Raw genomic sequence first — 16,085 nt, forward strand, 5'->3', positions numbered from 1 at the left:
CTTTATTTCGGAACATTCACAGAGTCCTCAGCTTTGATGTTTAGTTTTCTAGGAGCAGAGGATTGTCTCTCAGTTCCTGCTTTCTGTCTCTGAACTGATTGTTGTCCAGAAATTGCTGGAGACTGTGTTAAATTCAGCATAAAATAAATAATTTTATTAATTAAATGTCAAATTTAAACTGACAAGAGGTCAGAAGTAGTAGAATACATAAAGTTGAAATAATATTTAATACATATCATTCACACTGACCTGGCGTTCTCTGTTGATTTTAATGAGGTGTGGGTGTGATGTCAGGCAAATGATGTAACTCCTTTGGAGTGATGAAATTGTACAATTTACACTGATAAGTACTCTGATACACTTATCTTAGAAGGCAGAAGTCACATCATTATGGTGTTTTTAATCTTACCTGCTTTGGGATTTATTTTTTCTGATCCTTTTGCAGCTTAGTAGGAAAATCCCATTTATTTTGCAGAGGTGCTTCAGTTTTCTCTAGGGTCTTACCTCTGCCAGTGTGTCTCAGAGCACAGCACCTCTTACAAACACTAATCATCTCTTCTGTTTATGTCCAGAGTTACAACAAAAACTCTGCAGTTGAAAGCACTGTATGTGTTTCTCTAATATTTTTTTATAGGAATCCTGTTAACTTTAGTGAAAGTTTTGCCTTGGTATGTGTAATGTGACTAAAACCTCTTGAAAGACACCACTGAAATTGTTTAAATACCACAAGTGGAAGCCTAAATCATGACTACTGCTGCTGCTGTTAGGGAAGTATAGGGTGTTCTAAGATGACTAGCTTTTATTTTTCTAATTGTGGAAACCAGTTGCTTTGAACTTTATTCTCTAAAAGTGGCATATTTAACCTCTGTCTTTTCATTCAGTCTTCTCAGATTTTTGGTATAGAATCTCTTCCACACTTCTAACAGTGTGGGGGAAAGCGAACACTAAATTCAAGATCTTGAGGACCTGTGTGTTTGTAATTATCATGTGATCATTTAGGGTATTACGAAGAAAAGGGGTACCATTGTTAAAGTAAGGCATGTGCATGCTGGAAAGTCAAGATTATTACAACCTGCATGTCTCTGCACATCACCCTCCAACAGATGATGTCAGTGTAATAATAATATTGTCACGGTTGATGAACAGAGACATATTTTAAGTGTGAAAATGTCATTTTAAAAAGATGATTTTCACTTTTTGAACGCATAATGCAGTTTCCCAGTCCCTTCCCTTAAAATGTTGATGTATGTAACTAAAGCCTGTGGCTGTAATGCAGCATGTGCTTATTCATGTCTTTGTTCCTTGAGCATGCAGCTTTTAGTGTTCTATCAGGTATGTTGAATGATGTTTGACTGTATCTCTCTTACTGTCAATCTTCATTCAGTCAGAGCATCCTACCAAACAAAAGGCTGAAAACAGAGGAATCCCCTGGCTGGGTTCAGAGGTGGCACATCACCTTTGATCATCTTGGGAAAACTAAATCAGATGGCTGCCAGCTTTACTTGATTTTCCTTTTTCCTTCATGCCAGGTTGAGGGTTCAGTTTGAACACCCATCCTCTGGGGCTAACCTACAGCAGACAGGCACTGTATTGTTCCTTTGCCAACCAGAGAAGCTGTTCAGCCACAGGAAAAAAATCAGACAAAGACGTTATATTAGCTGATAAACTTATGGTGTAATGGTTTCAAAATGAAAAGGAAGAATGTTCTGATCAAACGGGATTACCTTTTGCAGATTTTTTTTTGGGGCAGACACATAACCATTTCCAACTTTTGGGTTCAGTTCAAAGTGAAACCTTTGTGAAATACCCGTTATTTCCCAGAGGACAGAATTATCAGTTTTGCCAAGTTTCATGAGCATACAAAATCTATACTCCTGGCATCCTGCTGCTGTCAGGACAGGAACAGCAGACTAGAGATTCATCTGATCTCCCATAGGCTGGGGAAGAACATCTACTCCAGTGACTGACAGCTGAGGTTTAGCTTGCTCATTGAAACTTCAGGCAACAGTCAGTCCTAACTCTCCCACTACAGCATGTACAGCTAGGCACTGCGAGGAAGCCAGGGGCTCTTTGGTTGAAGTCTGACTCATTCTGTTGCAATGGGAGCTTTGATTAACTTGCTTATGGCTCATTTTCTCAAATAAGTGTCCTTCCTTACAAATGGAGCCACTGGAAAATATGGTGGCTACTCTTCCAGCTGCAGTTCTGTTGATTGCAATGTAGGATATTTTGATCTGAGGCTGAACATTTTATCATGCTCTGGCAACCCTTACAGCTGGTTGTACTGACATTTTGGGAAGATTAATTTAGTTTTTGTTAGGAAAGCTTTGAAGATTAAAAGGCACAAGTACTAAATTTCACTATGATTAATAATCCAGACAGAAAGTATTGGAACCTTCTAAATTGTAGATGACCTGTCATCTGTTCAGCCCATTGCATTCTGTAGCACTTTGTAAGACCCTTCTGAATGAATGAATGGATGAATAAACTGGAAATTCTCTGCAGTATGTATGGGCATGCATATATATGTGTGTGTGTGTGTTTATATACCCTTACGTGTATGTATGCATGTAAGAATAGAATTCTAATATATGTAAGCATCACATAAATACTTCAGGATTTGTCATGAGCCTTTATACAGTGACAACTGTTTCACCTTTTTGTCTCTTTATACTTGAGCCAACACAAAAATGTCACCTGCTAGCTCAGACAGCTTTTATCTGTTACTTTAATGTTGTCTCTTACCCTCTGATCAGAACCTTTTGTGGTGAGATGCCAGGAACAGACATGCACGCTCCTGTCTTGGTGCTTTTTTCTCTCACTTAACTGTCACACCTTTCTCCTTTCTTCCCCTCCCTTCCCTGTCGACACTCACTCTTGCATAACCCAGCACGGAGTTCACGGAGCGGTTCAACCCCAATGTCCTGAAGGACTCTGCCCTGTCTACACACAAACCCATTGAGGTGAAAGGCCTAGGCGGGAAGGCTACTATAATTCACGCCCAGTATAACACCCCGATCAGCATGTATTCCCAAGATGCTATCATGGATGCCATTGCAGGCCAGGCACAAGCCCAGGGTGGAGAATTTGCTGGGTAAGGTTATTTCCTTGTGTGTAATGGTGTTGTTCTGCATGATGCATCTAGCAGTCCCTGCACGCATGACACGGCAGCTCTTCCTGGACCTTTTTTTTTTTTTTTGGAGTATCTTACACATGAAAAATACAAATTGTGCCTAGACAGTGCTTGAGGACACTTAATCGTTGTGAAGCTAAAAGGATGGATAGTTGGAAAATGTAACATTTCTCTTTTGGTATTCTTTCTAGAGCTGGTAAACTCCACAAAAATATATCTAGTGTTCGATAAATGACATTGGATGAATTTTCATTTATGATGACTGTGCTTTGTAATAAGCACTGTATTATATGCACAACTTAACAGAAAAGGGGGATGGAATTTTTATTGATCCACGAAGAATGCAAAATATTTATTTAGTACTGGCTACTGTTCTGTTCTTCAGAATGGAGTGTTATGTTGTATTATTCCTAGCCCTAGTTCACATAGTGTACATGTGTCTCACACATATGCTTTGGACTATGGCAAAATCCATTGATCTTTAATCCTGCTTTTTAAATGCATGTTTCTGGTAATCTTAGCTGATCATCTTATCCTCAGTTGTGATGACTAAACTGAAATTACATATGCGATGAATGTAGCCAGGTTTCTCTCTTACTTGGTATCTTTCTACCCAAAGAGAACTTTCCTTCTTTTCATGTGACAAAATACAGGTATAGCAACACACTTTAACATAGTTTCTTTTGGTAAGTTAGCTGCAGGCCTGTTAAACAGGTAGATAGTTTTATGTATTTGCTTGTTCTCTCTTTTACTGGCCATTTCTTTCTTTCTTTTTTTTTTTTAATTCCTTTTTTCCCCCCACTGATTTTTTTGCACCAACATTACTCTGTTCATTGCAACTCTCCCTAATGATGGTTTCCAAACAATACCTTTAGCTGGTTTTGACCATGACTTGGTGAATCTCCACAGGGGTATGTAGACTCATTCCAATTAGCAAAGTACAATGAGAAAAGTTCATTCTATCAGTATCCTTTATAAGGGTTTGTGTCTTTCATAGGCATGGATTATGAGAGACATTTTGTGATATATTGTCATTGTCTACTAAATGCTGTAACGTTGTAATGGGAATAGCAATGTTTAAAAGTTTTACCTATTTAAATGGCTAGATGATTATAAAGTTGCACTACTGAGCATGTGGATCCTTTTCATTTTCTAAACAGCACATTAAAAGAATCTCTGAAATGCACTTCCAGTCACGGGAGTGGCTCTGCTGGACTGGAAAATGTTATAATCTTTTCCTACCAGTGGAAGAGATCAAAACACCTTGTGCTGTGGGGTGTAGAAAATGCCCTTTCCAGAAAATCAGATAGACTGAGAGAAGGCCAACGAGTGCAACTAGAACTGGAAGACCAGCACACTTCTGAGGGGCAGGGATTTGTTTTAACATGCAAAATTATGAAGTAAAGAATCTGAAAAACTAGAGAGGCTTGAATCATAAATCATAATGTGGTAATTAATTATATTGGTATATACATTTATCTTGAAAAGAGTTAAATGAATGGATACATAGATAACAAATAAAAATAGGTTTTCATGGACTGTTGAGTCATTGCACCAGTCACAGCAAGAGCTGTGTTGAACGCCACTAGCAAAAGCTCTGTTCTAACTATTTATCCTCATTTTGAACATGGAATTCACCTATTGCATGGCTGGTTTTGAAATGAAGTGATTATTTCCATTAATCCTTTTGTAACAGGCAGTTCTAGAGGAACACTAGTCTTTGCAGACAACTAACTCCATGACTATGTTCGCCCCTGTACTTTTGCAAAAAAGTTTTTCTTCAAGATCCAGTACATAAACTACTGTTTAAGCTTGTCCTTCATTTTGGAATGCAACCCCTAAGCCTGACATTCACCTGGCCCCAGAATAAACTAATGTTCCTATTTTTATACACGGTCAGGTGCAGGGGAATTTCTAAATCTACTGTGCTGTAAGCTACAGCCTGTCTTGTAACTTCTGGTTTTTAAACTGATAACAGTGACTAAACAATTTTCCCAGTAGATTGTTTTAGTACAATGAACACAGCATTTTTGGTCTAGATATAAACACAAGGTCTGTGTTGATATAACGGCCTACCCATTGACTGATAAGCTTTTAATTAAACCTGTAACTCCTTTACGTAATGTGTTGCTTTGACCTTTGTGATATTCTAAACTTTAATTTGCTGTGGGAAACCAAGTTTAGTTTGCTTGGCTGATAGAGTGTTATTGATTATGCTTATGCAGACATATTTGTCTGAGAAGACTGTCATATAAAAGTAGACCATTTTGTACTGCTTCAGTTTGTCTCAATTCTCTGCTTATCATTTGGTCTCTCTCACTTAATTGCTCTTCTTTGGGCTTTTCATTTTGCATTAGAGATAAGCCCTGAAGCCACAGGGTGATGGTAAGCATATTCAGACTGTAGATCTAAAGGGCTTCTGTTCTTTGTGGCAGACAATAGTTGAAAATGCTGCTTACTACTTTTATCAGTGATGAAGAAACAGGCTTAGGATAAGAATTCATTTTCTAGCTTGACCATTTGAAATTGGTGATGTTTTAACTTAAGTCAGTGAGATCAGAATCAGGTTCATGTCACTTAGAAAATATAACCCATGGAAATTGAAAACACAAAGGAAAGCATATAAATTATTTCTACTGCAGTTATTCAGACCTCATGCTGGAACTTAAAAGTAGAAGAAATAGAATACCCTGAGTTTATATCTTTTCTGCTCTATGTTGCTTTGTTTGAATTGATTTTGCTACACCAAGAGCCAAGAGTTGCAGTATAACTGTGTGGTCAGTACATTTCAAGTACATTTCTCTCAAACCTCTTCTAAATTCTGTTATGCAGTTTTAGCCAAATTCACTAGTCATATAAGTATGCATAAATCCAATAACTTTGTCAGGATTAAGATCTAACAGTTCTAGTAGCAGGATCAATAATGTGATTGCGCAAATTAAAGTCTCATGTATCCTCTACAATAAGTCAACTTGGTCAGATAGTTTACCAGTCTAAATGAACTGTTTGTTTGTTGGGTTAATTTAATTTAGACTGGAATCAGTCTAATATCTGAAGTCACAATATTTTATCAAATGTGTACACTAGGGATAGAACACTACAGTGTTCCTAAATTTCTACTTATGTACTTAAATCTGAATAATGACTCCAGGGATTGATTCACATGGTAAGCCTTAGTTTATAATGAATTGCAAGGAAAAAAGTCACATTGCTACTTATTCAAAGAGGTTTAACTATCTTTAAAGCTTGTTTTAATGTTATTAGTGTGTGACTTGTATGATGATGTGAAAAAAGGGGACAGTTTTCTATTGAAGCCTACTAAAATAGCTTATAATAAGGAAAGTCCTCAAAAGCTCTAACCCATTTGGGAAGAATTTTTTTTCAATAACATCAATTTAAAGTAATATGCTTAAAGATGCATGATATTGCTGCACACACACACCCAGATGGAAAAAAATTAAATTAAGACGAGGTATAACGGAGGTATTAACATGGTTATGTGCATCTATATGCTGTCTGTAAGAATCAACTGTCACATTTAGGTTTATTAAATGCTCATAATCAACAATGCACTCTATTTTACACTTCCATGCTGAGTGGCTTATATGTCCTAGTTACTCATCTACAATATAATTATGATTTAAAAAAATGAAAAAGGCCTGTTGCATTAAAGACAGAGTTGGAAATATTCCAATGTATTTAGTTCAATTTATATGAGCATGTTTCACTCTGCTAGGGAAGGTTAATTCACCAAGCTCCATTTCCTGCCTTAATCATCTACCAAAGGATATTAATATCATATTAATGCCACACATTGCTACTGTGAAATTTGTGGTCCAGCCTTTAGCATTTTTTAACTACCTTTGAGCTAATGGCATTATCTATGCATACACTTTTACACTGCTTTTTTGTATATTATAGAAGATAATATGTCATAATAGAAGAACAAAGCATTTCAGCTGGAGGATTTAAACACAGGAATTTGAAATGTCCGTGACTCGCACACTGCTGTTGCCACAGTAGTCTATGGTTGAAATCGGCAGTGCTATCTATCTAGTGGTTTATTATCCACCCTACAACAGTCTGCAGCTGTGAAATTTGCTATCACAGCATATTTTTAAACTTCAGTGGGATTAAAAAGTAAGTCTGGGGATTCAAAGTTAATTGTTGGCCAAAGTCAGGCAGTCACCTGTGACAATATTACAGGGCAAGGTCCTGTCTGCTTTTAGCCAGTACCAAGACATAGGCCTGAAGTGCCTCCATGCTGAGGGACTTCTTTATGTAACTTTTATGTTCTGTGGCAGAGCTTAAAGTGAAGGGTCAGGCTTTTTTTAAGCTATGCTCCATCACATAGGTGATTGTGGTGAAACATATAAAAGAAAAATAACTAGGTTTTGTACCCTGGTGGATCCTCAAGGAAGTGAGAAGTTTGCGTCTACCTGGGGGTTATGAGGAATATAAATATTCCTCTAAGAAAAAAATCCCATAGCATATGTGTATAAGCACACATCATGTTCCAGAGCCCCTTGCAGTCTTACTCAAAGAACACATCCTGCACTATTGTTAGGTGCAAATCCATTAAAAGAGCATATATTACACAGTGCTGAAGAAGAGGAACGTGTCAGTTGTAAATACTGATATTTACAGCACGACCTGGTAATGTTTTTTTATGACAGTAGTTACTGTACATAGGACATCAGACATGCTTCTTGGTTTTTCCATGATTGATCTCAGGCTTTCAAACCGAACTTCTCTGTAGATTTTCTCTGTACAATGCTAACTTAGAGAACACTAACTTTGAGTTAACAAGAAAGCAACTTTTATAACAGGTAACTGCTCCTGGAATTTTATGGCAGTGACTTAGCTGGAACAAATGGCCCTTAACTTTTAAGCCATTTCACAGTTTTGATGAAGTTGAGCATGCTGCTTGCAAAGCTCTGTATGGAATAGCATATTAAAGCTGTTACGATAAATCACATGCTTGAAAAATAGATCTTGTATTTACAGAAGTCATGGAGCCAGGTTATGCCAAGCACACGTCATCCCCTCAGCGTATATTTCTGCAGCTCTGCTAATTTTAATTGTATGCTAGGCAGAAGTTACTTTCACAGGGGGGAAAAAAAAAAGCTATTAAGTTACTAAGTCTGTTTCTAGCTTGCATCATAAATCAAAGAGAGGTTGCCACACTTGTGCTACAGAGGTTGGTAGCTTTGACTTTGGGTGTGCAAAATTGGGATTTTCTTCCTGGATATATCACTTTGCAAGTTCAGACTGCAGAGGTGTTGTCGTGGTTTAAGCCCAGGCCGTAAATCAGAACCACGCAGTCCACTTCCCCCCCCCCTCTTTCTTCCCTCCGCTTCTGGAGGGACGGGGAGGAGAATCAAAAGAATGCAACTCCCACGGGTTGAGATAAGAACAGTTTAATAACTAAGGTATAACACAAATCACTACTGCTACCACTAATAGTAATAATGATAAAGGAAATAACAAGGAAGAGAATACAACCGCTCACCAACTGGTACCTCGCCCCCACCTCGCAGTGATCCAGCCCTTCTGGGAACTCTCAGTTCTACATCCTGGGCATGACGTGCTGTGGTATGGAATACCTCTTTGGCTAGTTTGGGTCAGGTGTCCTGTCCCTGCTTCCTCCCGGCTTCTCCTCCTCCCTGGCAGAGCATGAGACTCACAAAGTCCTTGGTCAGGGTAAACATTCTGACCAGCAACTGAAAACATCGGCTTTATCAGTATTATTCCCAGGCCAAAAGTCAAAACACAGCACTGCACCAGTAGAAAAAATGACTGCTACTGCTAAACCAGGACAGGTGTCATAAGCCTCTGAGATACATTCTGCTGTTAAAGATTTCAGATACGAAATATGTACGCAAGTGGAGTACAAGTATAGACTTCTTATGCTTCACATGTTTAGTTGACAATGAGTCCAGTTACAGCAGCTGGAAGTTTAACTCAGAGTTTGGAAAGAATAATAATATCTAGAAAAATTTATAAAAGCCTATCACATTATTTTTATAATGAGATATGGGGTTTATTTCTACTTGCATCCTTAAAAGACACTGGCCCCAAACTATAATAAGACATAACATAAAACAGTATCAACATGAAGCTGTTTTTATAAGAAATAATATGGGACAAGAATGCTCAGAGGAATAAATTTGCCACCACCCATTATTTTAACCACTATAAATTGGTGGCTGATTTGGCTGAGGAATCATGAACAGACATTTCCAAGCATTTTCACGCTGGTTTGAATGTGCAGATTTGAATGATAACAGGCCATTTCAAAGGCAGAATGAGCCACAATAGTCTTCGTTCACATAAAATTAATCTATGTGGGGTATTTTTGAAAAATGGTATTTTCAAAGCCATGTTTTGGATTGCTGTTATGTTGGATGAGGAGCTAAGACCAGAGGTTGGGATGACAGCTACCATGTGCTATTTCACAACATTTCACTTTCTGAATTGCAGTACCCTTCCTCTTAAAGATCCTCACGTAGACAGTGCCTCTCCGGTGTATCAGGCTGTGCTTAAAACTCAGAACAAGCCTGAAGATGAAAGCGAAGACTGGAGTCGCCGTTCTGCCAATCTGCAGTCCAAGTCTTTTCGCATCCTTGCCCAGATGACTGGAACTGAGTACAGTAAGTGGAATAACAAAACATCCCTCTCATCCTGATTTTAGACTCATGTTTTTATTTTCTTAGGCCAGTATTAGCAACTGATACTCAAGGAAGACTCACATCCAGTACGTAGTCATTGTCAGTGAGGACTAAGAGCAGAGAACCCTGAGTGTAACTGGAAGGAACTATGAAATCACAGTGTTCAGTCTCACGCATCATGAAGAAAATTCTTTGATCTGCCATGGGTCTCACCATGGAAGTATAACAGACTCTACAGTAAAAGAGCATTTGGGACCCCATAGCTCTTCTTAGCTACAAATTGTATCTTTGCAGCATAATCTTTCATTTTCCAGCAGCCTAGACATACAAAGCTGTCTATTCATTAGAAAAAAAGATGAACAACTTATGTCTCTTGTCACAGTCTTATAGAAGTGACCCCCAGAGGTCAAAAAAAAAAAATCACAGATCACTACTTGTGGTGAACCTACGGCTATATCAGCCCTGTTATCTGAACCCAAAACTGCTGTGAATGTCCTGGGAGCTTGAACTTTGTTGCTTGTGCCTATGGAAGTGTTTTTCTGATGGCTTGGTACTAACCTCAGAGGTTGTTTCTGATCTAGATAGAAGGAAGTTCAGGGACTTTTCCCACACCAGGGGGAAATACTTAGTATTTTCTCATTAAATGAAATCTGCTGCTTCTTCTCATGCTTTCCTGCAGAACAGGTGGCCCTCTGTGTAGGATCATTGTCTACAGCTGTGAAACATTGCTAATAAATGAATGAGGAAGCATTTGCAGTAGCTACTTTCCTACAAATGTCTTTCCTAGCTCTAGAGGCCTGCTCCTTTTCATGCTGTTCTTATAAAATCTGCTGCTGTGAAGTCAGCATGAACGTACCTTTAGATATGCTTCTAAAGAACTTTAAAATTTCATCAGAAAGCAAATTCTTTCCTTCTTTCTTTCCTTTGGTTTTTAACTGAAACATTTTTTTGCCTGCAGTGCAAGATCCAGATGAAGAAGCCCTGAGGAGGTCAAGGTAGGCAACTCCTTATGAAAAATACAGTTTTCTACTTACTGATAACCAAAAATGTTTTAAACCAGCATTAATATGAATGTGCATTATTATATTTTTGTTTTCAAATATTCTAATACGTTTACTTAAATCACTAAAAGTGCTATTAGTGAGACGCATTTGAATGAAAAGGATAACAAATTAGCACGTTTCTAGGAAAGACAATGCAAAATTCCTAAAGTGTGTGTCCAAACCTGAACACTCTGTGCACATGCAACTTTTGCGTACTTTGCTGGGTCTGTGAATGCAATAGTTCCTAAGACCAAGCCTTGTGTAGCTACTTGATTGTGTAACTGGATGACAATATACAATGTTGTGATAGCACTGAAATTTGTGAGCAATTTATTTGGATGACCCTGTGAGTGACATTTTATTCTCCTGAAAAGATACTGTAAATGAATTGTTTCCATCCGTATCCATAATCCCTTGCTTATGTCTTACTTGGAATAAATACAAACAGATTTGTAGAATATGGAAGCACAGGACTGCTTTTGCTAGTGGGTAAATATATTTGCTTCATATGATCTACCCAGAACACTGAAAAAGTGGATATATTCAGAGGTATAATAAGGAATTAAAGATTTATCATCTTATGTTGTCTTGCATTGCCAGGAAATAGATATAGATTTATTACAGAATTTTTTGTTGAGCTTAAAAACTGCAGTTGAATGGGAGCATCCTGCATGCAAGCCTGATTTTCTATTTGCATACTTCAAATCCCTGTATCACGTTAGCTACTCTGAGCTGCTGGCTGGGTTTGTGATGGTTTTGATACTCAATCCACCTATTCCTTTTTCTAATCTTTTTTTTTTTTTTTTTTTTGGCAGCCATGTGGCTTCTATAAAGGTTCTGAGCTTTTGATCTCAGCACAAGTTACAAATGTTTAATCAGTGAGAAAGATGTCTGTCATCTTTCCCTGTGAAAATACAAGTATACTTTCAGTTTGTGTTTGCTATAAACCTTCCATTGCGGTTCACTGAAATTCATGGCTAGATGCCTGAACATCAGGCTTGGTATTACATCCCTTGGGGACTTATTTCTTCCCTCAAATGTGCAAGCTTAATTCTGATTAAATATATTGTGCATTATCTGTTTTGATGTAATGGCATAAATCCAAATCCTTATGATGGGATTTGAAACATTGTGCTGAATTTAACAGACCCTATATATGTCTGGGAGTAGTCTGTTGTTTTAAAGAAATAATCTTTCTAGGTGTAGTCTGTGCCTTTGGAAAATAATAGATATTGGAACTTAACAAGGCATCAGATATGTTGAAAATAATTTTCTAGTAACACATCAATGTGTAAATCGCACGTTCTGTTCAGTGTAACTGAAAGTACATGACTATATCCACTGTGCTTCACATATTTTTTTGCAGTCTTGAGGTATCACTGTGTTATCCTTTTTTCAACAAGAACACTTATGGTTATAGCTAGGCACAGCTGCATTACCCAAAGAGATTCAAGGGCATTTATTGGTAGTAGAGGCAGAAGGGAATATATACTAGGTAGTTACACAGTGCGGATTGCATGAGCTCTGGTGCAAGGAATGAAATGGGGTCTCCTTCCTACCTGATAGTGCTTGCTCATCTTGGTGTCCTCATGCCTCAAACGCTGCACATCCTCCACTGCAGATCTCATAGCAACAGCCCTGGTTATGCATGCATCTATCGCATACCACTCTCTTGGGCATACTGGACCCCCTTCTGTTTAATCTTTTTACAAGGCCCACTTTAGATTCTGTAAAGGATAGAAGGATCTGTGTCAGATGCATGGAATCTGTACTTTAACTCCACTCTTTCAGTACAAAATGGAGTAGAACCTCCTCTTTGGTGTCTACTCTAGGCAGCCTGTACAACCATGCCTTCCTCCATGCCCACAGTTTGGGATCACCTGGAAGGTTTCCTGGGCTCCCAAAAGCAGATTTCCATGGAACTGTGGAAACTGGGTCTTGTGAGATTCAGCATGCATTAATCCCATGCTGTGCTGGCATTCTGGAAAAATCCTTCATGTTCCAAAACTTAAGCCACCAGAGATTTCACAGGGTGGGGAATTCTGGTCTCTGGGCACACTGTGAGCGATCTCTCTCTGGTGCTTTCTGTTGTCTCTCTGTGTCAGCTCTTCAGTGTAATCAGCAAGAACTGCATGAAATGGTGATCAGGTTTCTTACAAATGATTGGGGGTGGGGGAAAGTAAGAAAAAAAACCCGATACAGCTGAGTTTTGGTGGAACTGTTTTACACACAAATAGTCACTTTTGGATTGCTGCTTCTAACTTCAAAATGTATGCTCTGAACAGAACCTATAAAGCTTGGGATTTTTCAGGTGGCAGAATATTCCTTTCAGTTAATGAGTGCACTGCATGATTTTCCTTTGCTCATGCTACTGGTATTCTGAAGGCAAGTGTAAGACTGTAGCTTGCTATGAAAACTTTCCATTGCTGTTGTGATGATTGTTACGGAATATTTTCCGGAAAGATGGTGTCCATTTCAAGCCAAACAGATGTTTCTGAATACCTTTTCCATGATTGGAGGGGTATGTCTTTAAAGCAGTAAGCGGATTCTTAAATTTCCTCAAGACTCACTGTGGCTGATATGCTCCATTGTAACTTACAAAAATGCCATCATGAAGCTTCAGCATTTCAGCTAGGAATACTTTCTGTCTTTGAATTTCTTAAAAGCATGAGAGGTTGCTTGAGAAGTCATACATCAGGACTCCTTCAGGAGTGTTGCTTGCATGACACTGTGTTATTAAGAACAGAAAATTTAGAAATATCAGTGAATTTGTTGCCGTTGACTCTGTGTATTGTTTTGTGCTTTCTTCAGCCTGAGAAGTAAAAGCAGCCCAGTCTGTTCATTTCTGTTTGGCTGGTTTCACTCTGAAGTTCTGCTGCATTAACACAATTGTCTTGTGTTTTGGGTGTAAATAATGAGAGGAAAATTACCTTGCCTGCAGTGAGTCAATGACATTTTGCAAATAACCGGGACATTTTCCATTCTGTTTGATACACTTCCTGGCTGTGCTTGCATCCCACAGCCTCTTCTTCCTGTTTTTATTAAAAAACAAAACCAAACCTGAATTTAAACTATAGAATATCTAGCAAAGATAAAATCTTGAGAGGTGCTGTACACTGCTTACAACTTGCTTGAGCACCCCAACTTGCAAGCAGAAGTAGCTAGGGGTATTGGCAGGAGGTGGCCAATGTTTCACAGGACTGCACTTTGAGAATCTTGTGTTATTCTGCTTTTTGACACAAATGACCAGAAATACTTATGCAAATGTGAAGACTTGCATATGTACTCGCTTGCATTATACTGAGAAGAGCTTTAGAAAAGTACTGCTGAACTGGTCGCTGGTGGTCCTTCCAGGAAGGACAGCAGGATATATATATGCTGCCCTAGGTATTACAGAATGGAAAATATCTGCATTCATTTTGCTCTTGTATGGAGTTAACTTTCACTGACTGCTCAGCTGGGGGGAGGGAGGAAAAAGCTGAGAGAATCTGCTGGCAGGGAAGCAATGGGATTATACTGCATTTCTAGCAAAAGCAGCCCTGTATTACCAAGCACAAGTCAAAGAATATGAAGTTGCATCAAGTTACTTTTCAGCAATGAACAACTGCAGAACTTCTTGTGCATGGTCCAAACATGATCATGCAGCTTTTCCTTGCGCTGATTTGAAAGCCAAAGAAAAAATCCAAATAAATTGCTATTGCCCTAGTTATAAGGCAGGGGAGTGGTAGCCATGGTCCTTAACCCCTTTCTTTCTCCCTCCTTTCTTTCTTCTCTGTGTGTGTGTGTCTCTCTCTCTCTGTCTTTCTCTCTCCCTTTCTTCATGCCACAGGGAAAGGTTTGAAACGGAACGTAACAGCCCACGCTTTGCCAAATTGCGCAACTGGCATCACGGCCTGTCAGCGCAAATCCTTAATGTTAAAAGCTAAAAGCCCACGTTTAGCAGCCACATATATGAGACAGAATTACAGTAGAAAATTAACCGCTGTCCTGAGTTAGAGCCTAAGAGTGTCACACACAGAGGAAATACTTACTGCTAGGGCCTTTCTTCTTCTGAGTGCCTGTCTTCTGTAGATTCCTATTGTTAGCCTGTTATCCATTTGCTGTCACCACAAGTGAAAATAATGATACAACCTGGTTCATGTTCCTCATTATAAAGTAGATTAGCTTTTGTCCTTTACTATATAAAATGTAACTTCAGTAGACAGGAGAACATCCCTGTTGTGCTCTCTTGACTTTAATTCTAGAAGAAAATGGGAGGGAAGTTATTGGCAGTATTTTGTTAGGAGGAAGAGTAATGAGAGATTACTGAGTTTTACTGCTGTAAAGATAATTAAGTAGGCGGAAGAAAGATGAAAAGGAAAACTAACTGAGCCTGGCCTAGACTTTGCTAAATGTACAACATACTTAGTTTGCATAGTTGAATGATGCTGTTTGAAATAAGATATTAGCAACATGAAGTGATATTTCTTCAATATATTATACTGGTAGAAGTCATTTGCTGAAACCATTGCTGTAAGTTTCCTGTTGGAAATCTGAATTTGTCATTATATTAAAGCTAGAGATAGCTGTGGTTGCTCAGGATCTGTGAGGAAATGACATTTTACTAGAGGTGATTTAGGAGTGAGAAGAATATATAGTTCTACTGGTGCACTCAAGTTTGTAAAAGCATCTGCAAGTTTTAAGGAATATGTAAGGTTTAAAGGATTATGTTGCCCGTTCTGTATCACTCTTGCTTTGACCCGCATTTTTCTTCTGTATATAGCAGCATGTTTTCTCTGAAATAAAAGGTTTTAAAACTAAAATAATTATGTGCCTGTTTTAGAGAGTACTTTATTCTGTTTCGAAACAGTAACTGCTTCAGCTGATTATTGTGGAAGGGAAAGTTCTTACTCTTTCAGTAGAAAATCTGGTCAAAAAGCTTTCTCCTATTACCTATAATTATTACTGACTTTTAAGTTATCTGAATTAGAATAAACCCATCAGAGCAGTCGAAAGAACAACAACAGAAATGAACAAATATTGTATTAGATGTGAATGAGAACAAAGCATGGTTAATACATGTTAGATGACAACCTATTGATAGTATCATTTAGCATTGCCATTTGAATAATACTCATTCTCTAGCAATGATTATTAATTTGTGCCCATGGTGAGGGTAGTAGAGACATTGCTGGTGCTTAGAATGGGTTCTCTTTGTTTCAACCTTACCACGCTTCGCTTTTAAGCTGTGTCAGGAAA

At 38.3% G+C, this 16,085-nt stretch overlaps 1 protein-coding gene across 3 annotated transcripts in view; it reads left to right on the plus strand.

Moving 5' to 3' along the window:
* The window catches only part of LDB3 (LIM domain binding 3), a gene marked incomplete at its 3' end in the record, with an annotated part of 117,161 nt that overhangs the window by 60,106 nt on the left and 40,970 nt on the right, over nucleotides 1–16,085 (plus strand). For 2 of the 3 annotated variants that reach the window (XM_080620824.1, XM_080620825.1), the window contains exons 5-7: nucleotides 2,891–3,094; nucleotides 9,617–9,786; nucleotides 10,763–10,799. In XM_080620824.1, coding sequence (XP_080476950.1) covers nucleotides 2,891–3,094; nucleotides 9,617–9,786; nucleotides 10,763–10,799 — 411 coding nt within the window. Of the gene's footprint in view, nucleotides 1–2,890; nucleotides 3,095–9,616; nucleotides 9,787–10,762; nucleotides 10,800–14,676; nucleotides 14,774–16,085 lie in introns of those variants that run through there. The other variant, XM_080620826.1, reaches the window with a different exon arrangement.

The sequence above is a fragment of the Psittacula echo genome (assembly GCF_963264785.1).
Source record: "Psittacula echo genome assembly, chromosome: 6".
In the NCBI taxonomy this organism is placed as follows: domain Eukaryota; kingdom Metazoa; phylum Chordata; class Aves; order Psittaciformes; family Psittacidae; genus Psittacula; species Psittacula echo.